We start from the raw sequence: 25,992 nt of genomic DNA, 5'->3' as shown, positions 1-25,992 counted from the left end.
TTGAGAGCAGCAACTGTAGTAGGTAGTTAAGCCTTAAATTTATTCTGCAAGTGACATACATCTGAGATTTTGTAATTTTTCTTATTATAGTATGTATATTTTGGATCCTTGTCTCCCACTCAAGAAATTCGCATTATATACATCTCCAGCCACTGGCTACGACTAGATGGTGGTCACACTTTTGCTTTGATACATTTCAAAGTAATCAAGAACCATGAGAGTAACAATATAGTATTTGATATTTGCTCATAGTGTTTGTTTGTGTGAAGTTATGACAGGTGTAATTGTAAGCAGTCTACCACAGATGATGTTGCACTATTAAGAACAGACCATACCCCCTCTTTTTTATTTTGGTTCATATAATAAGACAAGACAAAAAAAGAAGAGAAACTGGGAAATCTCATTAATCCATTGTGCATGCACTTATTAACATTTAAAATAATTCATGACTGAATTTTGTCTGCAGGAACACAGGCTGTGTGGAGTGGATACAAGGAGCAGAAAGATGAGATTGTAAACCTTCTCGAGAAAGCTGAAGCAGAATTGAAAAAGGTGGGAACCAGTGGCATAGACAGCAAGCAGTTGGTGTCAGAGCTACAAGCCAAACAAGAACTAAGTGTTGCATTACGTAAAGCCACTGAAGAAATGTTACGCAGGCTACGTGATCTTTGTTCCTCACTTGAAACCCTCACGGCACCGGAGAGGCGGCCACTGTTACAAAAAGAGGCAAGTACATTGAGGCTGAAGAATGAATAGTTTCAGACAGCAGTGTCAGTTAAACAGCTTAAGGCTTGAGTATATACAAGTAATCCACCTGTATGCTTTACTGAAGTTCTTTCATCATGACTGTTTTGTATTCAAAATTGCTGCGACAAACTTCACTTGTTAGAAATGCAGGGCGAGTCAAAAAGGACTTTACAGCTTTGGAATTATACAAAAATTTATCGAGATAACTTACAGAATCAGTTGATGAATCATTTTGTAGCAAACAACCTCAAGTTTTATTCATTTAGTGCATGATTACTACCATCAGAAGTGCCACCGTAGAGCACATTTAAAATGGCTACTTTCACTGGTGCGGAGTGTGCCCGGTGTGTATTTTGGTCTCATGAAACAAACTCTGCAACAACTATTCAGCATAAATTTCACACTGAATATGCTACCAGTAAGACAGTCCATCACGTCATTTCCTCATGGAAATTCGAGGTTTCTTCGATGATCACTTTCCAGTTCGGTGGATTGGCCATGAAGGGCCAATCGTATAGTCACCTTACTCCCGAGATTTGACACCACTGGATTTCTTTCTCTGGGGTTTCATTAAAGACTGTGTGTATATTGCTCCACTACCAAACAATTTAGCCAATCTAAAAAATCGAATCTACACTTCCATTGCACAAGCTACACCCGATTTGCTGCAGTGAGTGTGGGAAACTTTTGATTACCAGTGGGATGTTTGCCACATCACAAATGGTAGTCACATTGAACCAAAATGACATTTGACACTTTTATGTGAAACTTGAGATTGTTTGCTACAAAATGACACATCTACTAATTCTGTAAGTTATCTCAATAAATATCTATATCATGCGAAGTTGTAAAGGACCTTTTTACTCACCCTGTGCCTATAGCCTTCTTATGGATAGATGAAGGAACTGCACCAACTGGCGAAATGAGAATACCTAACAGTAATGTGAAAAATTAATATTTTCAGTTTTTGCATTTAGACTTTTGGTAGGGAACAAGGTCATAACGGGAGGAAAGTGAAAGGTAGGACAGAAATGGGAAAGTTATGTAGAATTTAGATTTAAGATAGAAGTTTCAGGTATATGATTATGGAAGCCATACACTATTGGCACCAGAGGATTCCTGATAAATTAATGATAACTTGAAATTTTGTTTCTTCTTTTGTGGCTCTGTTAACTGTCTTTACGTATTCTTCCAGTTTCAAAGTAAATAAAGCTCATTACTTCTTCTCATACATTTATAATCAATTTTTCAACTGGGTTTTGTTTGTTTGTAATTTAGTTTAACTGTATGTGGTTGTTGTTTAATTGTAGAGACTAGGAAGTTGTAGGAAACAGGGAATCTAAAAAACACCAGGTAAGAATGGGCAATGGAAACATGTTGTAAAAGATGGAAGAACAGAGAAAACTGAAAAATATGGAGATTAGAGAAGCAAAAATGATGTATAGGAAATTGAATAATAAATTAAGAAGAGAAACAGAACATGCAAGAGAGAAATATATGAAAAGGAGATAGAGAAAATGAAGAAAGAGAAAAAGTAAGAAATGAGGTACAGATTAGCTAGTGAGGTAGTTTTTGAAAGTAGGAAAAGGAAGATTAATATGGAAAGCAAAAGAAAGGATGGCATGATAACCATAGAACCACAGTACGTGTAATATAGACAGTGAGAAGGTATACAGTTTTGTATGAGATGAATCAACGATTAAGCAGTCCAAATAGTCAAGAAGAAGTGAATGTGCTAGATGATGAAAAAGGACCTGATACTTGGTATGAAGATGTGCAAAAAGTGCTAAATGTGATGAAAAATAGGAAAGTGTGTAGAATCAAACAATGGAAAATCCAGGATGGAATAACGACAATATTATGGAAAGGGTAGACCGCAGTGTTGTTGCAGAATTTTTGTTTTTATGTTAATTTATTTTGTCGCATTTTAATATATCATGCAGTCTTTTGAATTTTCTCGTTAACAAAGCCAAAATTACATTGTTCGCCCAAAATACAAAAATACGTCCGATCACATCAGAGGCATGTTTACTACTACTTCACTGCGGTAATACCAATATTCCAAAGGGTTTACAATATTTCTTGACAAATGAATTTCTACTAATTTTGATTATTATTTCATAAACGAATCCAGAAATAAACATAATAAACAATACTAGATTGCATAATTAATAATAGAAATTTTAAGTGTGCCAAATAATTTGTAATTTCAAATGTTTGAAAAAAAAAAAAAAAATAACTGTACATTCAGAACTAGTATTTATGGATTATAACATCCAAAATAATAATTCCTATTCATAAATTTTAGCTTGAAACATAACATATTGTGTATAAAATTATGTGTAATTTTTCAGAAAAACAGCTGAGATAATACTGACATGTCCAAAATTAGAAAATGTTACTGGTATCGACTACTACTATTGAGGAAAAATAGTTCTAGAGGAGGATGTCCCTTTACAATATCCCCCTCACATAATTTGGAAGCAATATGTTTACAATATTTTGTGTCCTATAGTACTATAAGGTTTGCCAATTGGTGTAAAAAACGATGCCAAAAGATAGAATACACATGTATAGAAGTATGTGATACATAACATATTACAGGAAACGTAAGAAAAATATCTACTATTTAAGTCATAATCTATACATGTATGAGGATATGGCATTCACATTTTCAGATCCGTGGAACATTCTGTCTCAAGACAAATGATACAAAGTCAAAACTACAATATTAAACACCAAACTATAGAAATAAGTGCAGAGACTATGTAAATTACTAGAATTACAAATTGCAAGTGTACATTTATAAAGTCACTCCTTCAAAATCATCAAAAGAGAAGAAAAAAATTCAGAGCCTAAGTATACGATGAGTGAGCCAACTCAAAAAACTGACAACAGCAGGTACAGTCCAGGAGAATATACTTAGTCACAAGTAGGAGTGTAGCACAAATTCAATCAGCCACTGAAACCAGAGTATGTAAGGATATGTTGACTCTTGAAAGGAGAAAATAATGAAGAAATATGAGGGCCTATGCTTATGATGTGAGGATCAACCCATGAATCCAAACGACACCAGGTACACACCAGCAGAAATGTTTCGACACAACAAAATGAATAAAGTTCATAATCATATATCAATAAGTTCAGTCATTTGTAAGGAATAATTAGAGGAAGCATCTAGCCTCAATCAATAGTTGGCACACTCTCCTTGAGTACACACGCACAGTCGCGATGACCAGAGGTATCCAAAACAGAGTTAAGCATGAGTTTGCATGCAACTCAAGTTCCAATGAGATAAAATAATGAAGTACTCAGGATAAATATAGGAAATCAGAGTTATAAATAGCTTTGAATGATGACATAACTGATTAGTTTGAGGACGAAAATCAGTGTGTGAAATCAGAAATGTATACATCTTGTTATGCAGTCTATACTCAATTTATGAGGACAAGTGCTCTACCATCTGAGCTACCCAAGCATGACTCACGACCAACCCTCACAGTTTTAATTCCAGCAGTACCTCGTCCTTTCCCAGGAAAGGCAAAGGTCTCAAGTTTGAGTCTCAGTCCAGCACACAGTTTTAATCTGCCGGGAAGTTTCACATCAGCTCACACTCTGCTATAGAGTGGAAATTTCATTATGGAAATATCTCCCAGGCTGTGGCTAAGCCATGTCTCCGCAATACCCTTTCTTCCAGGAGTGCTAGTTGTGCAAGGTCTGCAGGAGAGCTTCTGTGAAGTTTGGAAGGTTGGAGATGAGGTACTGGTGGAATTAAAGCTGTGAGGGCAGATCGTGAGTCGTGATTAGGTAGTTCAGCTGGGTAGAGCACTTGCCCGCAAAATGCAAAGGTCCCGAGTCTCGGTCTGGCTTACAGTTTCAATCTGGCAGGAAGTTTCATATTAGCGCACACTCCGCTGCAGAATGGAAATTTCATTCTGTATCTTTTTCTTAATATTGTTAAATTCCATCCTGGACTTTCCATTGTTTGATTAATAATATTGTCAAAGTGTATAGAATTGTCAATTTGTGATTCGCCAGCAGAAGCGATGAAGAGTGTGGGAGATAGGAGGAATAGTCCATATTTGTAAAGAGATATATGAGACAGTAGAATGGATAGAGGACATAATCATAACAGTAGTGATTGCATATTTATGGTGAGTGAATGCTAACTCGTGAATCAGTGGGTAAGAATTATGTTGAATATCCAACTGCCATAAATGTTCATCTTAGATTAAATAGAATATGATGAGTTCCTTAGATTTTAGGAATAGTGATTTTGAAATTAATTTAATTTGAATGGAATTGTTCACCATATGATTAATGTGCATGAACTAAATGATCTCAGCAAGGCCATTGCAGAAGGAAAAGTTATCTAATTGATTACATCCGCATGTACAGGTCACAGAAATTGAGAGGCGCCTCCAGGTAACCCTTGAGACAGTACAAGAGCGTGTTGTAGTATTGGAACAGTTCCGAGCTCAGTGGACACAATTCCAATCACAGCTGGGTGAGCTGCGATCTTGGACACAAGAAGCAGCACCTAAACAGCTGGAACAATTGCAGGCAGCAGATGTTGGCCCTGAGGAGCGACTCACCAGGGCTCAGGCCCTTCAAGGGCAGTTGAATGAGAAGGCTGCTGCCCTTGAACTTCTTGCTACTGAAGCATCACAACTACTGAAAGGTTTGCATTGTGGGGTCATAAAACTTATTTATGTTTGTTTTTCATTATACCTGCTTTTCTAAGATTTGGTAAGAACTTTTAGCATCAATTCTGAATATTAATTATGGGTGAATTCTTTGAGAAAGTATTGTTCTTTGGAAAGTGTAGGATTTTCATTTCAAGCTCTGCATTCTCAAATATTTCCTCTTGTCCAATATCCTCTTTGCTTCAGTGTAGGACGAATTTATTATAATATTTGGTGATTTTTGTTTTGTGAACTTTAGATTATGGTCCAAGGGATATTTCTTTACCTAACATTTTATCTTCCAATGCTGGAGACATCATCAGAGGCTATAACAACCTAAAAACCACTTACAAGCTCAGCAAGCCGATCTGTTTCTAAGTACCCATGCAACGGTCATTTCTTGGAGTCATCAGACAACTGCCGAACATCTCAGAGTTACGCCAATGTATGTTATGGAACTTGTAGTGAGGAAGAGTTGACACTGTTAGTTTTACCAAGCATTACAGTCCACAACTTGTCTGTTTCAATCCTTCTTCTTTTCTATGTAAGTTGTTTTGGTGCTTTTGAATTTCTATGGCCTCTTTGTACATCCCAGCATAGTGATGAGTAGATCTTGATAAAACCATAGTATCAGAGAAATAAATTTGGTAGTGCCCTGGTCCCAGTGTATTATCTGTTATTCCCAATATATCCATGTTGCCCAGATGACAACTGCTCTTGTGTTCCTTAAGGTGAGTGTTAATGCTTCTTTTTGTAGTAAATAATATGTACATTTGATAGCATATTCAGGTGATTTTTCTGTACTCCTGCTGTGGCAAGCAATGTTCAAATATTCACCATTCGCAGTTTTCCACATATACCTTTGTAAATACCAAGCTGGCTCCCATGTCCTGCCTCAGATACATGATGAGCAAACACTCCGAAAAATGATGTCACATTTGACAATGTGATCATATTAGACACAAAAGGATACATGGAGCGGTAACTTAAATATTCCTTTAGGATTGGCAACTCCATTGTACTAATAGCCTATATATGGATATGATTGGTCTTCCGGGAAATTTGAGAAGTTCTGTACCAGTCTCGATCAGGCATTGGCTGAATAAACTGCACTGGAAAGGAAGGGAAGTTGGCCCTTCCATGTATATAACTACCGTATTTACTCGAATTTAAGCCGCACTCGAATCTAAGCCACACCTGAAAAATGAGACTCGAAATAAAGGAAAAAAAAATTCCCGAATCTAAGCCGCACCTGAAATTTGAGACTCAAAATTCAAAGGGAGAGAAAAGTTTTAGGACACACCTTCAAATCGAAACAAAGTTGGTCCAATGTAATATGAGACACAATTTAGGTCGAATGAATGACGATACCGCTACAGTAATTTGGTTCGAGTCGTAAGCTTAGCAGTTAAGCTTTACCAGGTAGCCATTGCTATACGTCAGGTGCTCCGTCCGCATTTATACGGGTACCCTTACTTTTTCAAGTGCTTCGACTGGATTGGATTGATTGCTTATTTTACTTTGATCTGATAAGTGCCGCTTTCTTTGTTATAGGTGTTTACGTCACTCTAAGCTGAAAATGCGTTACTGTACTGTGTCATGCATTGTTTGTCACATTCTGATAATGCGTGTTTATGGCCTGTCGCCGCTCGCGGCATGGCTTGCTTTTGTGCGCGCTACCACCGCTTACAACTATATATATAAAAGAGAGAGAGAGAGAGAGAGAGAGGAATCGACTCATTAGCGAAACAATGGCAAGAGACTGCTATTTGTTGTTACATACACTGCTGCTTTCTTTGATAATAATCAACAAGAACCAAATAATAGACTGCGTATGGTAGATGATGTTCTGAACGAGAGTTTAGCGAAAGTTTTTCTCCGTTTGAAAATCTTTGCGGCCGCTTCTTTAGTGCATCAAATTCTGCACAGAAATTAGTCATCTTACATTTAAAAATCTAGTCAGTTGCCGTGCTTCATTTCTGACTATATCACTATTAGGCATAAGAATAATATGAATATAAACATGACACGATACGTATATTCTTCCGCGTTTGCTGTTGTCTCACTCTAGTTTCGTAATTTATTAGGCAGACAGGATTTAAATGAGATAGCAGCAAAAACGAAAGAATACATGGCAAAATGTTTATATTCGTATTATTCTTATGGTGAAGAGAATACTGCATGTGATTCACATTTCATCAGGTTCCTATTAGCAACCATCTCTTCTCACAGTTAGGAAGAAATTCAGATCATAGAGTTGGCCACATTGACAAACATCCCAGTCTTGCCAGTCGGATTTTTGTAGTACATTAAAATTTTGCTACATTCGAAGATGAACAATACGGAATTTGTATTTACTTCGTTGGATAATGTATGAAAATGCAGTGGTCGAAACTCGGGGCGGAGAAAAAAAGCTCGTCTTCCATCTTTTTTTAAAATTTATTTACTGACGCAGAGGTTTTGGCGCCAGTATTTATCTTTGTGCCTACAAAGCATGCATGTGTAGCGCTACATATATTCGATGGCAGAAGTTAGTTGTGGCAGCACCTACCAACATTTTTCAGAACTTCTGCTTGCTTTGCACTCAATTCTAAGCCGCAGGCGGTTTTTTGGATTACAAAAACCGGAAAAAAAGTGCGGCTTAGATTCGAGCAAATACGGTAATTTAATTAATTATGACTGATGGTGTGATATTTATCAAAAGATATGTTAATCTCAAGAGGGAGAACATTTCATTTTATTATAACTATTAGGAGTTGCATATATAGCTGTACACCATATATTACCACTTATGACAGTTTATTGTCATGGTATTTGTGTTTTAATACCTTTAAAGTTAATATTTTAGTGACAGTTACTTACATCAAGGGTGTGCATGGGACAGCACACTGATTTCTTATTGGCCTAAGAAACATAACTGGGCAACAATCTGATAGTTGTTACTCAATGATTTTATTAATTGTAAAATATTTATTTGAAAAATAAAATTTCCTTTCCTTACACTCAGATGATGCAGAGAATGTCGAAGCTGCAGTTCTGCAGAGTGATGTGAAGCAACTGCAGAATGCGGTAGCAGCATTACAGAGGGCTGCAGAAGCTCAGTTGTCTGCCGTTGGCCGTGACCTTGTCATCTGGAAAGAGTATCGCAGTGGACTGCAATCAATCAAACCATGGGTGGAGCAGGCTGAAGTCAAAGTCAACATGGGCATAGCGAAGCCAGCCACTATTGAAGAAGCCAAGCAAATGAGGCAGGAAGCAAAGGTAAATACATAGCTAATACAAACTACTAATTTTGTGCTTATGCTATGTGGTTACAGAAGTTAGAATATTGTGAATGTTTACTCTGTCTGTGTACTCAGTTGTCATGATTCATTTACTTTTTCTGAAGTCACAAAACATTTCTAAAGTCATCTGAAATTCAATGGCCTATTATAATATATAAATGCGCCAATGTGGTGCTTGCTCCGATTTTTCACTTAAATTTTATATTAAAAGGGCATTGCTGGTTGTGTTACTATATGCACACTCGGAGAAGTCTCTTGGTGAGGTGGTTGATTGGAGTTCTTGAATCGAAAGCAACTTAAAGTGTTGACCAGGTTTGGCTGATTTTTGGTCACTACTGGAGTAGCTATCAGACTAAACTGTGTTTGGTTCATCTTACATGCACAGAAATAACATGATTTCAAACTCAATTTATTTTTTATTGATTCAGCTACTCTCATGAGCTATGTCACTAAGTCATCTTGGAGTGCACATATTATAATGTTAAACATATGTGTGCTTTGTTCAGCTCATCTTTGCATAGATTCAAATAGCATGAACAAATTTTATTCCAAACTTACCTTTAATTGTCTTCATTAGTTGTGTTTGTACTTTACAATCATGATTTATTTGCAGGAAAGAATTCTACTCATTGCTCGTGTATCAGTTTACGGAGAAGAAACAAATATAATTAATGCCTGCATATGCTAAATAATCCTTATTCATTTTCAGATTAATTGTGTATTTCCCTTTATAAATATCAAAAAGCTAAAAGACAGAAAATTTAGGAAAACATCTTTCTGCCAAAGAAATAAGTATACACTGTCACCTTACCCCATCACTTTACCCCATTGCTGCCAACAAAAAGTCTGTTTTTGTTTTGTGCCAGTTGACTTGAAAGATGGAAAAAGTCATTCTTCTCCCACTGCCATGCCTGGATCTCTCACCCCCCAAAACCCCACTTCCACCCCAGATCTCAGTAAAAGGAAAAAGTCTAGCGAAGACAGGTGTTTTTCTTTTAAGAAAATGGTTTAAAAATCTTTATTTCACAAGCTTTTAACAGAATTGGAACTAAAAAAATTTTATGGCTACTTAAAAGCCATCATTCATCTTCCAAACTACACACATCAAAAAAAGTTTTGCATTACCTCAGTTCTGAGAGTTCCGAAAACTGTACGGAAAATTGGAATTGAGATCAACATAAACATCATTTCTGCCCTTTTTATTGCTCATGAAAAGCACACATTGCATGTTGTACCAGTATACAGTGAGACCTTCAGAGGTGGTTGTTCAAATTGCTGTACACACCAGTACCTCTAATACCCAGAAGCACATCCTCTTGTATTGATGCATGCCTGTACTCATCATGGCATCTATGCACGTAGGTCCCTCAGAGTGTTGGTGGGTCACGTCATCCATAAACAGCCTTTTTCAATCTACCTCAGGAATGTTCAATAGGATTCATGTTTGGAGAACGTGCTGGCCACTTTAGTTGAGCGATGTCGTTGTCCTGAAGGAAGTCATTCACAAGATGTGCATGATGGGGGCATGAATTGTCATCCATGAAGACGAATGCCTCGCCAATATGCTGCCAATATGGTTGCACTATCAGTTGGAAGATGGCATTCATGTACTGTACAGCCGTTACAGGGCCTTCTATGACAACCAGTGGAGTACATTGGCCCCAGATAATTCCACCCCAAAACAGCAGGGAACCTCCACTTTTCTGCACTTGCTGGACAGTGTGTTTAAGGTGTTCAGCCTGACTGGGTTACCTCCAAACACATCTCGGACGATTGCCTGGTTGAAGGCATGTGTGACATTCATGGGTGAAGAGAATGTGATGCCAATCCTGAGCGGTCCATTCAGCATGTGGTTGGGCCATCTGTACCACACTGCATGGTGTCGTGGTTGCAAAGATGGACCTCGCCATGGACGTTGGGAGTGAAGTTGCACATCATGCAGCCATTGCACACAGTTTGAGTCATAACATGACATCCTGTGGCTGCACAAAAAGCATTACTCAACATGGTGGCGGTGCTGTCTGGGCTCCTCCGAACTATAATCTGTAGGTGCAGTCATCCACTGCAGCAGTAGCCCTTGGGCAGCCTGAGCAAGGCATGTCATCGACAGTTCCTGTCTCTCTGTATCTCCTTCATGTCCGAACAACATCGCTTTAGTTCACTCAGAGAGGCTTGCACACTTTCCTTGTTGAGAGCCCTTCATGGCATATTGCGGATGCGATCAAACCGTGGTATTGACCGTCTAGGCATGGGTGAACTACAGACAACACGAGCCGTGTACATTCTTCCTGGTGGAATGACTGGAACTGATCAGCTGTTGGACTCCCTCCGTCTAATAGGTGCTGCTCATGCATGGTTGTTTACATCTTTGGGCGGGTTTAGTGACATCTCTGAACAGTTAAAGGAACTGTGTCTGTGATACAATGTCCACAGTTAATGTCAGTCTTCAGGAGTTCTGGGAACCAGAGAGATGCAAAAAAGTTTTTTCATGTGTGTATTAAAAATACTCCATGCTCCCAGGTCTAGGCCCAACCCCCTCTCCATGAAACTATCGTATGGGTGCCGTTGCTATGACATAATTATCAGTTCCATAAGTAAGGAAATAATATTCACCTTTGAGCTAGTAACAAATGAATGTGGACACAGTGAATATTTACATTTGTTGACTAATTAGATCTGTCCTTCACCTCTTACATATCACAACATTAATAGTCGTTAACAACTGTTGGAACAAATACATTCATGTACTGAAGAACCAAAGAAACTAGTACACCTTCCATTATCATGTAGTGCCCCTGTGAGCATGCGGAAGTGCTGCAACATGACATGGCAAGGACTCAACTAATGTCTGAAGTAGTGCTGGAGGTAAATGACACCATGAATCCTGCAGGGCTGTCTGTAAATCCGTAATAGTACTAGGTGGTGGAGATCTCTTCTGAACAACACATTGCAAGGCATTCCAGATATGCTCAATAATGTTCATGTTTGGTGGCCAACGGAAGTGTTTAAACTCAGACGAGTGTTACTGGAGCCAGTCTGTAGCAATTCTGGATGTTTGGGGTGTCACATTGTTCTGCTGGAATTGCCCAAGTCCATCGGAATGCTCAATGGACATGAATGGATGCAGGTGACCAGACAGGCTGCTTACGTTTTGTCACCTGTCAGAGTCATGTCTATACATATCAGGAGTCCCATATCACTCCAGCTGCACAAGCCTCACACCATTACAGAGCCCCCATCGGTTTGAACAGTGCCCTGCTGACATGCATGGTCCATGGATTCATGAGGTTGTCTCCATACTGTACACATCCATCCGCTCAATACAATTTGAAACAAGACTCGTGTGACCAGGCAACATGTTTCCAGTCATCAACAGTCCAATGTTGGTGTTGATGGGCCCATGAGAGGTGTAAAACTTTGTGTCGTGCAGTCATCAATGGTACACTAGTGGGCCTTCGGCTCCAAAAGCCCATATCAATGATGTTTTGTTGAATGGTTTGCATGCTGACACTTGTTGATGGCCCAGCATTGAAACCTGCAGCAATTTGTGGAAGAGGTGCACTTCTGTCATGTTGAACAATTCTCTTCAGTTGTCGTTGGTCCCATTCTTACAGGATATTTTTCCGGTCGCAGCGATGTCAGAGATTTGATGTTTTACCGGATTCTTGATATTCACGGTATACTCAGGAAATGGTCATATGGGAAAATCCTCACTTCATTGCTACCTCGGAGATGCTGTGTCCCATTGCTTTTGTGCCGGCTATAACACCACATTCAAACTCACTTAAATGGTAATAACCTGCCATTGTAGTAGCAGTAACCGACCTAACAACTTCGCCAGACACTTGTCTTATACAGGCATTGCCGACCGCAGTGCTGTATTCTGCCTGTTTACATATCTCTGTATTTGAATACGCATTCTTATATTAATTTCTTTGGCACTTCAACGTGTATAATGACATGTAATTTTTGTAAGTTATTTCCTAAGTACCTGTTGGTGCGAAAAGTACCAAAATTGACAGTATGTGTGTAATTAAACTGCAGTTACATTTGTTGTTGTTTTCACAATTCATTAGTAAGTTTGAGTTTGACGATTTGTTCCTGATTATATGTCAAAATTTGCAGGTATTTGAAGTAGAGTGCGAGCAAAAATTGAGTCAGTTGCAAGGTGTAGCATCTCTGGGTCAGCAGTTGCCAGGTGGACGTGGCGCTGATGAACTCGATAGTGTTCGCTCTCGATGGTCAGCTGTTCATAATGCTGTTGTTTCTTGGGGTGGCAAGATGGACAAGGTGGTTGAAGCTTGGCAAGAACTTGATGCCCGTGCAAAACCAATCGAACAGTGGTTACAAAAGGCTGAGAAGGGAGTGCTTCACACTGAAGTTGACATTGTAACACCAGAAGCTGACAGACTTGAAAAACAACTAGCAGAGCTGAAGGTACATGTTGTCACAGTGTAATTACTCTGTAATTAAAATAAAGTAAAACAAAATATAGAATCCTGATGTTAATATGTGACCAAATATAAATCAAACTTTCCATTTTTATTTATTGTTGTCATAATTAACATTTGCCCCACATCTTGATCACATTGTAAAGTCATCACGTTAGTAATATACTTACTAGCAGTATTTATAGAATGTTAATTCTGTCTAGTCTGCCATAATTTGAGGGACTGTAAACTTTGAAAATGTAAGTAAATTTTAGTGGAAAACATGTTTTGCTTGTATTTTTCAGGCTCTGAACAAGGAAATCTCTGAAAATCAAGCACAGTTGATCGTTCTCACACAAATGACTGATAGTGTTGCACAAGGCCTTTCACTAGAAGGTGCCTCTGCCCTGAAAGGTCGTGTAGCAGAAATGAAAGCAAAAATCACAATCCTGGGAGATAATGCAAGACAAAAAATCAATGTGTTATCTGATGTTATACTTGCAAGGTGAGGTTTTATAAGAGTATGCTCTGTGTTGCTGATTCACCAAATGAGGTGATGAAGTGGCTAATACACTAAAATAATGTTTGACAATATTTGACTTCTTATCAGCATCTGGCCATCTTCCATTTGGTTCCCCATTTTTCTCTAAATGGTATTAGATTAATGAGGTACTTACAAAGAAGCATAGTCATTTTTCTGCTTCATTCTTCTCCGTTTGAATGGGAGGTTGTCCTCCATTGTTAATATGTCGATGTCATTAGAAAGCGAAAGCTGATCTTTATTCCTTCTTTATCCAGTTACTAAAAAAAATAAAAAGGAAATATTAGTAGAGAAAACAGTCAGGAATAACTATCCTACATCAACAGTGATTTGTGATTGCTGTCAGAGCGAGAATGATTCTGTTAATAAATTGAAAATTCCATATAGTAAATGGCTACATGTTAGTAAAACAATAGGATTGGCCAAGAATAAAAAGAAGACATGGTGTAACGAAGTGTGTGAGCAAGCACTAGAACAGAGAGCTCAGAAATGGAGGAAGTGCAGATGCTGAAAAAAAGAATAACACCTAGAATGTTTCAGAAAACAAAAAAAAAAAAAAAAAAAAAAAAAAAAGAAACATTAAAAGTAACCTGGTAAATCAAAAGAATCTTCAAAAAAAAAACTCAGCTTATAAAAGCACAAGAAAATTTCACCAAAAATAGTACTAGTAGTTTTACCAAACTTTTAAACACCAATTTTAAAGTGTATCAACCACCAAGTATGTGTCCACCCCGTTAGCTGAGTGGTTAGTGTGTCTGATTCCCATGCAGTGGGCCTGGGTCCGATTCCTGGCCAAGTTGACCATTTTCTCCAGTCAGGAACTGGGTGTTGTATTGTCCTCATTATCATTTCATCATCATCAGCACATAAGTTGCCTAACATGGTGTCAGCTGGAAAGATTTGTAACTTGGTGTCGAACTTCCTCAGGTGGGGGACTCTCGGTCATCAGTGCCATATGATCATTTCGATCTTTTTACCCAGTATTTGTCTCAAAGATGAAGATGGCAAAATAGGATTAAATCAATGAAAATTCTGGAATGTTAGCAAAAACTTTTGACAGGCTCTTAAACTGTACAGTTCCAGCGGTTAAATTAAACAATGGAAAATCCAGGATGGAATGTAACAATATTACAGGAGGAAAGTTGCTACTCACCATATAGTGGAGATGCTGAGTCGCGATAGGTGCAACAAAAAGATTCACACAATTATAGCTCTTGGCCATTAAGGCCTTTGTCAGCAATAGACACACACATACACACACACTCTCACACCAACACAACTTACACAAGTCTGCAGTCTCAGACAACTGAAACCACACTGCGAGCAGCAGCACCAGAGCATGATGGGAGTGGCGACTGGGTGGGGGTAAGGAGGAGGTTGGGGCGGGGAGGGGGAGGGATATTATGGTGGGGGTGGCAGACAGTGAAGTGTTGCAGTTTAGACGGAGTGTCTCACTTAAGCCTTCACTAACTGTAATTATCCTCCCAACCTTGTGTGAAAACAGATCTTTCCAGTCTCCCACCACCTCCTAAAGTCCCACAGTCCGGCCACAGAGGAGCATTCCCCTCGTAATTCAGTACCATCCAGGACTGGAGCAACTGAATTACATTCTCCGCCAGGGTTTTGATTACCTCTCGTCGTGCCTTGAAATGAGAAATGTTCTACCCACTATCCTTCCCACCCCTCCTACAGTGGTATTCTGCCGTCCACTGAACCTACACAATATGCTCGTCCATCCTTACACAACCCCTGCTCCCAATCCCTCACCTCACGGCTCATACCCCTGTAGTAGACCTAGATGCAAGACCTGTCCCATACATCCTCCCCTACTCCAGGCTGGTCACTAACATCACCTATCACATCAAAGGCAGGGCTACCTGTCAAACCAGTCATGTGATTTACAAGCTAAGCTGCAACCACTGTGCTGCATTCTGTGTAGGCAAGACAACCAACAAGCTGTCTGTCCACATGAATGGCCACCGACAAACTGTGGCCAAAAAACAAATGGACCACCCTGTTGCTGAACACGCTGCCAAACATGAAATCCCTCATCTCAATGATTACACCACAGCCTGTGCCATATGGATCCTTCCCACCAACACCAGCTTTTCTGAATTGTGCAGGTGGGAACTTTCCCTGCAATACATCCTACATTTCCGTAACGCTCCTGGCCTCAACCTTTGTTAGTCACTGTCCTAACCCATCCAGTCGACTCCCTGTTTCCATTCCACCACTACACAGCCGTCATTTCACCGCCACACCCAGTCTTTTAATTTACTTTATTTTTCTCTCCTTTCCACTACTTACGCCCCCTCCCCCCCATCCCCACCTTCTCTCCTGCCCTCTGTCTAAACTGCAGTACTTCACTGTCCGCCAACCCCACCTTACTATCCCTCCCCCTCCCCGCCCCAGCCTTCTACTTATCCCAACCAGTTGCCACTTCCATCATGTATGGTGCTGCTGCTCACAGTGTGGTTTCAGTTGTCCGAGACTGCAGACGTGTGTGCAAGTTGCATTTGCGTGAGTGTATGTGTGTGAGTGTGTATGTGTGTCTCTTGCTGACAAAGGCCTTAATGACCGAAAGCTATAATTGTATGGATCTTTTTGTTGTGCCTATTGTGACTCAGCATCTCCACTATATGGTGAGTAGCAACTTTCCTCCTGTAATATTGTTACGTTCCATCCTGGATTTTCCATTGTTTAATTTAACTGCTGGAACTGTACAGTTTAAGAGCCTGTCAAAAGATTTTGCTAATATTTCAGAATTTTCCTTGATTTAATCCTATTGTTACATCAGTTAAATTAGAATGTTTTCCATTACTGGTACCAGATAAACTTTAGGAAGATTTATCATCAACAGAGTTAGAAATTCATGAAGCCATCAAAACACTCAAAAACAGCTAAGCAAGAGGTGAAGACTTCGTTACAGCAGAGTCATTGAAATGGTCAGAACTAGGGATGAAAAGGGAGACAAACAGTGTATCAGCAGTTAAGGGGAAATGTACTTTCTGACAGTTGCAGATAAAATATTATCAAGAACAGGGGCTAGTGGGGACTAAGGCCAAGGATACTGTGTGAACTAAAGAATGTACTGGAAAAATACTTCATGTCTTTGCAGTTAGGAGAAACTGGTGTTGGGATGGAGGGTCAAGAGAGCACAGGTTGTGAAGCAACTAATAAGTCAATCATAATGAAAACAGTGACACATTCTGCCACCTGGTGATCTACCTTAGCCATGGTAATAGGATGGCAGTAACTATTCAGTTGAGTGGACAGCTGCTCGGTAGTTTTTTCACATAAAAGACACATGGTGTAGTGGAGTTGGTATATGATTCGGCTGGATTAGAATGGTCAAGTTTCCACTTGGATCTTTCACATGGATATCATCCATGCAGCAACGGATTCAAAATAGAAATTTCACAAGAAGAAACCATACCAGTTTGTAGATTAGGTGGGTGGCCAGAATATAACTTTTGGTGAAATGGGAAGGATTTTGCCAAGGGTGCTCTTCATTTCAGAGTACAATGAAAGATAGTTAAAGCAGGTACAAGATGTGGTTCAACTGTTTCAGTCTAGGTAAACAGGGGATGCATCTTTACAAGCTGATTAATGAGAGTGGTTAGGACAATATGGCAGATGGGATCTGTTTGTAGACCGAGGGAGGTTGGTTATTGCTTTCTGTGTCTTGCCTTCCTGGGTGAAGGTTTGCTCATCACTATGTATATGTAATCTGCAGGTTACAAGACTGTAAGTACTGTGCAAGGGAGATCTCCTTGTGTGGAAGAGATGGCATTAAGAAAGTGGAGATATTGCTGGTAGCTGATAGGTTTGACATGGATGGAGTGTTTGATAGAATGAACAGAAAGGCTGAGTTTGTAATCCAGGAAGATGGCATGTTGCAGTTGAATTGGTTCGAGTGAAATGGGTGGGAAAGAAAATGTTAAACATACATTTGATTGCTTTGGTTTCAAAATATAATCCTAATTACAGGTACTGATTTTTAAACAAATCATATTCAGATCCAAAAATCAGGCGAGGAAGAAAATCCCTATTTGTAAATGGTCATAAATAGGGATAATATAAAAGAATTAAAAGTCAACATACAATAAAAAAACTAGTTACTACAGATAAAATGTCCCAAGCACTGTAAGCATGTGCTTTATCATCACTGCTACTGTCTGTGACTATATACTGCCTTCAAAAGGAGGCATCTATGTATCTGCTAGAGAGAGAGCAAAGGCTAGCATAGTTACATGATGAAATTTATTGCATAATGAAGTTGCACATGTGGTCAAAGAATAGATGTGAAGAAATTACTTAGAAATGAGAATTATCGTTTGTAACCAAAACAAATAGATGTTAAAGTGAACATTCAGATCTCATGTTCCACAACATGACTATGTCAAACATTATATATTAAAAATAAAAGTTGAATTTGTGGATGAATGAGGCAGATTGTCTTGCTTTTGTTCTAGATGATGAAGACATTGACTTATTTTACCTTTTGACTCATTTTTGTAGTGGCTTCACAAAAGAATAAAAATACAACCCAGGATTTTACTAAATCGTGACACAGATATTGTTCTGATTGAAATCCACAATGTAAAAAAAAAAAAAAAAAAAAAAAAAAAAAAAAAAAAAAAAAAAAAAAAAAAAAACCTGCAGTTAATTAAAGATAATCTTTATTCCAGAATTCAAAAATTTAGCATCATGTTTTAATAGATTGCCTCAATTGCACATGTGAGATTAACTAAATTTTGTTCTCCACCTTCCCTCCCCCCCCCCCCCCCCCTTCCCCCCCCCCCCCCCCCCCCCCACACACACACACACACAGAGAGAGAGAGAGAGAGAGAGAGAGAGGGGGGGGGGGAGGGGGGGGCTGTGTGTGCAAACTTGCATTTATAGCAATTGTAGACTCAGAGAAAGTATTTGACAACGTTAACTGGAATACACTGAAATTCTGGAGATCATGGGGGTAAAATACTGCGAAAGGCTATTTAGAACTTGTACAGAACCCAGATGACAGTTGTAAGAGTCGAGGAGTGTGGAAGGGAAGGAGTGGTTGAGAAGGGAGTGAGACAGGTTGTAGCCTATCCCTGATGTTATTCAATCTGTACACTGAGCAAGCAGTAAAGGAAACCAAAGGTAAATTTGGAGTAGGAATTGAAGTCCAGGGAGATGGAATAAAAGCTTTGAGGTTTGTCAATGACACTGTAATTCTGTCAGAGACAGCAAAGAACTTGGAAGAGCAGTTGTATGGAATGGATAGCGCTTTGAAAGGAAAATATAAAATGAACATTGACAAAAGCAAAATAAGGACAATGGAATGTAGTCGAATTAAATCAGGTGATGCTAACGGAATTAGATTAGGAAACAAGACATTTAAAGTAGTAAATGAGTTTTGTTAGGCAGCAAAATAACTGATGATGGCTGAAGAGGAGAAGGTATAAAATGTAAACTGGCAGTGGGAAGAATAGTATTTCAGAACAAGAGAAATTTATTAACATCGTATATAGATTTAAGGGTTAGGAAGTCTTTCTTGAATTTTTATAGAGTGTAGTGATGTATAGAGGTGAAACATGGATGATGGGTGGTTTAGACAAGAAGAGAAGCTTTTGAAAGTGGTGCTACCAAAGAATGCTGAAGATTAGGTGGGTAGATCACATAACTAATTGAGGAGATTCTGAACAGAAATTGGGGGGGGGGGGGGGGGGGGGGGGAACAAAATTTCTGGAACAACTTGACGAGAAGAAGGGATTGGGTGACAAGACACATTCTGCGACATCAAGGGATCACCAGTTTAGCATGGGGGGTGGGGAGTCTGGTGGTAAAAATTGTAGAGGGAGACCAAGAGATGAAACAGTAAACAGATTCAGAAGAATGTAACATGCGGTACTTGTTTGGAGATTTGGATATGAAGAGACTTGCACAGGATAGAATAGCAAGGCACTAACTGTGGTAGTTTAATTTTGAACATTTTCTACTTTTTCAACTTTTGTCTCACTTGCAAGATAGTTTCATTTATCTCCAAGGTGTTGTCGACCACCATAGAGTTATCTACGTTCTCCTAATATCTAACGTGTACACTCATGAAGACCATAAAAATGTACATACGTATTTATAGATTCTGTCATGCAGCAATGCAAACTGAAACTGAAATTCAGGAACATTCTTAGCATGATGAGCATTCTAGAGCTGTAGAGCATATTGATTCTAGATGATATTGGGAGGCAAGCAGAGCTAGATGCCTACTATGGCTAGTAGTGACATCCCTCTTTCCTTAGTGAAAGTGCTTTTTATTGTTTAATTTCTCATGAATTTTCTTTTAGATTAGAACTACTAGAGTGAAATATATTACATAGTTAAGTGCACCATTTCCTGCACAGTGTATACATATATCACTGATTTCTGTTACATCTTAATTGGACATTGCAGACAAGAACTCCAGGGTAGGATGTCAGACTTCATGCACTGGATAAATGACTTGGAAGCTGGAGCATCTCAGGTTGAGGAAGTCAGTCCTACCAAAATAGAATCCAGCCTGCAGACAGTCCATGCTCTGCTCCAAGAACATTCAGACAGACAACCTACATTTAATTCTCTATATTCTGAGGTCAAGAAGCTGCCAGAAAGTGAAGCAACAGCAGTGAGTGAGACATACTCGCAACTTAGTACAAAATATCAGGTGAGCTTTGCATGAGAAATTTTAGTTCCTCATATTCTACCTTAATTTTTTCCTTTTTCTCAAAATCGGAGCAATAACAAAGTTTTTGTTTGTTTGCCTATTTTCATAGTATTCACTTGTGATGGGTTTTGCTACTTTATTCTCTGTTTTCTTCATTATGTGTGACTGTAACTGTATATTTTAATATAAGTGCTGGAACAAAGCCCAGTTACAGTTTCTGTGAAATTTTTTGTTTTGCCCAGCTATTTTTAAAATCTCACATGCATCATCTGGGACAACACTAAGCCATAAATCATAACCTGTCATAGACCCATTCTTTGACATAATAACAGAGCTTGATCTGGTTATTCTTATCATTTAAAGATAGTGGAGTCATTAACTATTGTATCTAGGCTTAGTCAGAAGTTTTGCCCCACTTGATGTCTTTCACATTTGGCCAAATGCTATGTGTGTGAAGGAGAATGTGATATCAAACCATGGTTTGAGTTTGAACTCCAGTTCACCTTTCCAAAAGTGTCTGGTTGAGTCATTTCTGAGGTAGGAAAAATGGAAGGGCAAAACACCTGCCATAGATCCATGCCTACTGTAGCATTATAATTGAATTTTTTTTAGATTGTCCAATGTTGTTCATCATTATACTGTGTAATGTTCTGCAATTGCCTGTAGTAGCTGTTTGTTTAATGGATATGTGATCCAATTACTCAAACAAATGTGATTGAGTAATATTATTATTATTTTGTTGTTATTGTTATTCTTTTGTCAGAAACATCATTTTATACAGTTAAATATTACAGTAAAGCACAAAATGTATATTACTATGCTTTTCACCAATACTATACAACACTGAAGGTGTACTACATTGCCTAAAATAGTTTGTCTTCAGTCCGAGATGCAGAATAAGTTGACTATTGGAGCATACATGTCATGGTTTGCCGTTTGTCGTACTTGCACTTGGTGTTATCAAAAGTGATGTAGCACCATCATTATTTTGGCCTTGAACCTGTCCACTCCTATTCTGTCTAATCCAGTTTTCATTGGAATTAGATGGTAAGCATTCCATAACTTTCATCTGTCCTTGTGTGTTGATAAACTTGGGTTTCCACAACTGTGGTTTCTTTCTTTTTCCATTTCAGGTGATCAGGTAGTTTTTGTGATGTTCACAGGAGCCTTTCTTAAAGTCTAGTCAATGAACTGAAGGCACATGCCTCCCTTTAGTGAACAAAGTACTTACATTAAGAGAATGGGACATTTAAGGTAGCCAAGTGCCTTGTTATCAACACGTAGACAACTGCATCATTATCCTAAGGCTGCAGAGGCCTCATTCCGTTAAGGAAACCATTTACTAATTTTTATGCTCCTTATTCACACACATTTCTTTGTAAATACTACATGGAACTTTCTGGGCAAGTTGATGCAACCTGTCACTTCAAGTAGGCTTCAAACAGTCTCTCTCTAGCCTGCAGTATTGGTGAAGGCCAAATTTTTTTTTTTTTTTTTTTTTTTTGCATAAGATGATGAGTACCAAATTTGGCTGCTGTATTTTTCAACAGAGTAGTAGAGGACCATTGCTGAGGTACGGATAATCTATGATGGACTGTCCACTGTGATACAGCCAATTATCACAGCAAGTTGTTTTGTGTGAAGACCATCAGTTTGCAATTAATGTAGTGCTTCTCAAAACTGAGGGCCTGTCAAGTGTTATTATTCTCAGATATATTGGCAGCTGCTATGTAGGAACAGTGACTAATAAACAAGGGATGATGGTTTTGGGTAGAGAGATACTAAAGGAAGCATATGTCAGCAATGTTGAGAACCAGCTGAAACTACTATAATTGAAAAAGGCCCCAGGGCCTGATCAAGTTCCTATCAGATTATATACAAAATATGCAGCAGAGTTAGCTTCTGTTTGAACCGTAATGTAATATAATACCCTCAAACAAAAGACTTTGCCTAATAATTTGAAGAAACCACAGGTCACATACATCTTTAAGAAGGGTGGCAGAAGGGAGCCACAAAACTACTGTCTAATATCCTTGACATCTATCTGGTGTAGAATCTTAGAACATTTTCTGAGCTCATACATAATGTGATATCATGAACAGAACAGGTTCATCACTGCGATTATCTTGAATGGAGAGTTATCAACAGATGCAGAAGTAACTCCAAGCATGCCCAGGGAAAGTGTGTTGGAATCTTTACTGTGCATGTTGTATATTAATGACCTGGCAACCAATGTTAATAGTAATCCCTGAGTTTTCTAATACAATGGAGTTATCTGCAACTGGGAAAAAGCTCCCCAAAACATCACTAAGATCATAAGATTTCAAAGCAGTGGAAAGATTGGCAGCTTGCTATAAATGTTCAGAAATATAAGATTATGCATGTAACAAAATGGGAAAACATTGTATCGTATGACTACAATATAAGTGATACATATTAGGAATCAGTCAATTCATACAAATAGCAGGATGTAAAAAATTGTGAGGAATGTGAACTGGAATGATTACATAGGCTCAGTCAAAGGTAAATCAGGTGGCAGATTAAAGTTCATTCATAGGATACTGGTTAATGGAATCAATTTGTAAGGGAGATTTCCCCATAAACTATTTGTGATACATACTATAACATATTTCAAGTTTGGGAGACCCACACCAAATAAACAAACACTGTATATTGAAGTATACATTCAAGGGCAACAGAATGGTCACAAATTTGTATGATCCATGGGTTAGCTGTGCAACTTTAAAATATGTGACAAAGCTAACGATCCAATTGATGATCCCGCCAAATGTGGGGTGCACAGTGTTATCTGCTTTTTAAATGCATAAAAAGTTTGACTCGTCAAAATTTATAGAGAGATAACTAAAGTTTATGGTAATGTGACAACTGGAGCATCAGTTTGGTAGTGGTGTATCATCTTCAATGACGGATGAAAAAATGTTCATGATGAAGATCACTCGGGATGGCCCACAGTGGTGACTGAAGGACTCAAAGCAAGGACTGAAACAAATATTGAAGAAGATAGGCATTTCACAATTAGTGAACTGCAGTGACCTGTCGTCAGATGCTTTAACAATTTCACTGTGTCATTAAAAACAAGCGATGTGGAATGCTAACTAGTAGATTCATCCTCCTTCGTGACAATACACATTCACATACAGCAGGAGGGATGCAGAACTTGCTTCGCCAATTTGAGTGGAAAATGTTTCAGCATCTGCCTGATGATCACTTATTCCCCAAATTGAAAATTTTTTTTGAGTGTACAGTGCTATGGAAGTGATCATGAACTTAAGAAGGCATTAATCAGTGGTTCAACAACTTGGCAGCAACTGAGTATGCAGAAGGCATAGGAAAGCTTGTAAAACGGTATGACAAGTGCCTAAAGTTAAACAGTGACTATGTAGAAAAGTAGCTTGGGTATCAAATTGTACACTTATGTTTGATTATATCAAATAAAAATTTATGTAGAAAAAAATGTTCTTTAGTTTCTGAATGACCATCATACATTGTACAGTGGGGAGTATCCTCTGCCATGCACTTCACAGTGGTTTGCATAGTATGGGTATGGATTTAGGTGAAACATATTCTGATATTGATGGTATTTGGTTTGTGGGGTGCTCAACTAAATGGTTACCAGTGTCATACAAATGCCCAGTCTTTTCACTGTCCAGTCTCACCACTTTCCCGAATGATGATATTGACAGTATGCTTGTTCGCCCACTGCTTGAATACTGCTCAGCAGTGTGGGATCCGTACCAGACAGGGTTGATAGAAGAGATAGAGAAGATCCAACAGAGAGCAGCACGCTTCGTTACAGGATCATTTAGTAATCGCGAAAGCGTTACGGAGATGATAAATAAACTCCAGTGGAAGACTCTGCAGGAGAGACGCTCAGTAGCTCGGTACAGGCTTTTGTGGAAGTTTTGAGAACATACCTTCACCGAAGAGTCAAGCAGGATATTGCTCCCTCCTACGTATATCTCGCGAAGAGACCGTGAGGATAAAATCAAAGCCCACACAGAAGCATACCGACAATCCTTCTTTCCATGAACAATACGAGACTGGAATAGAAGGGAGAACCGATAGAGGTACTCAAGGTACCCTTCGCCACACACCGTCAGGTGGCTTGGGGAGTATGGATGTAGATGTAGACGTAGATGTAGATGATAAAATGATGAGGTCAACACAAATATCCAGTCCTCAGGTGGAGAAAATCCCTGACCTGACAGGGAGTCGAACCCAGGATCCCAAGATCCAGAGGCAGCAACTGTAGCCACTATACCATGAGCTGCGGACAAATGTATTCTGAGATTGTTCCTTTCTTCCTGGTTTCTTCTTCAGTTTTCGAGAAATCTGTGCTTATGTATTGCCTTGCCATTCAGGAGTAACTGATGAATGGTCCAGTTTGCACTGAATTAACAATGGTCTTTGTTGGGTTATTATTGAAAGGCTTTAGTAGTCTCCATGCTTTGTAATGTCTCTTTTGTAATATAGGCCTTCAATTGTCCTGATCCAGTGATCTAATTTTGCTGCACTTAAGTTTGAAGTGAGATAATTTGCAGCTTTCATAGTTTCTTCAAACAGGGATTTATATTCCCTAAGCTAGATAGTTATATTTGAGGTGCGGTGTGGGATGATGACCATCATCTTAACATTACAGGCATTCTGGAGCAATATTCCACAGCTGCGGTGATATGTAATAAGATTATGGTGTTGGATCTGTGATGGATACTGCAGCATCCAACATCCAAAATGCAACTAGGCCAGTCACATATACTGAAAGTATATCTCCTGTGGAAGATGACACTCTAGAGTCTCAGGGCTGCAAACATTATTCATTTGGTCTGTGTAATTAATATTGGGCTATAGATGGGCTTCACACATTGTGTGTTATGATTTTACAGTTGGATAATAGATTAGGTTTATATCCCTCTCACTATTTCCCACCTTTGAAGTATGCTGGCAGATTGGTATTCTGTATGTGTGTAAGTAGTTTTACTTCTGCCCATTCCTGCTGCACAATAGCAGTCATGCCATAAGGGTTATAACTCCAGATACTACTGTTGCAGTTGGAATCACTGATGATTGTCTACATGTGCTGATTCTGGGAATTTGAAGGTTTCTTAGTCATAAATTGAGTCCTTAGTGATTTACTTAAAGATTGTAGGAACTTCAATGGTATTATCTTCTGTGAAGGCTGAGGATAGAATATGGTCATCAGGATGAATGAAGATGGTACTTCCGTATGTATGGCAAAGTCTCTCAATAACTAGCAGCATTACATTTATTTTTGATTGATGCATTTTATTCCTTTCATGTTTCTGCTATGTACACTGATCAGCCAGAACATTGTGACCACTTATCTAATAGCTGGTATGTTCACCATTGGTACAGATAACAGTGGTGATGCATAGTGGCATGGAAGCAGCGAGGCCTTGGTAGGTCACTAGAGGGCGTTAGCACCACATCTACACACACACAAACAGGTCATCTAATTCCCGTAAATTCTGGGGAGGGGGCAATGAGCTCTAATACCACGTTCAGTGTCATCCCAAATTGCTACGCCAAGAAGAAATGCAGATGATAAACGGGTATTCATTGACAAATATATTATACTAGA

General features: G+C 38.9%; 1 protein-coding gene across 1 annotated transcript in view; it reads left to right on the top strand.

The window, feature by feature from the left end:
• LOC124619377 (nesprin-1) overlaps window positions 1-25,992 on the top strand; it is a 635,455-nt gene that overhangs the window by 228,715 nt on the left and 380,748 nt on the right. The window contains exons 25-30 of the mRNA XM_047145705.1: window positions 467-726; window positions 5,146-5,428; window positions 8,440-8,693; window positions 12,842-13,153; window positions 13,452-13,651; window positions 20,123-20,372. Of these exons, the coding sequence (XP_047001661.1) occupies window positions 467-726; window positions 5,146-5,428; window positions 8,440-8,693; window positions 12,842-13,153; window positions 13,452-13,651; window positions 20,123-20,372 (1,559 nt within the window). The remainder of the gene's footprint in view (window positions 1-466; window positions 727-5,145; window positions 5,429-8,439; window positions 8,694-12,841; window positions 13,154-13,451; window positions 13,652-20,122; window positions 20,373-25,992) is intronic.

Source organism: Schistocerca americana, chromosome 6 (genome assembly GCF_021461395.2).
Source record: "Schistocerca americana isolate TAMUIC-IGC-003095 chromosome 6, iqSchAmer2.1, whole genome shotgun sequence".
NCBI lineage: Eukaryota > Metazoa > Arthropoda > Insecta > Orthoptera > Acrididae > Schistocerca > Schistocerca americana.
This window is presented reverse-complemented; position numbering and strand designations above follow the sequence as displayed.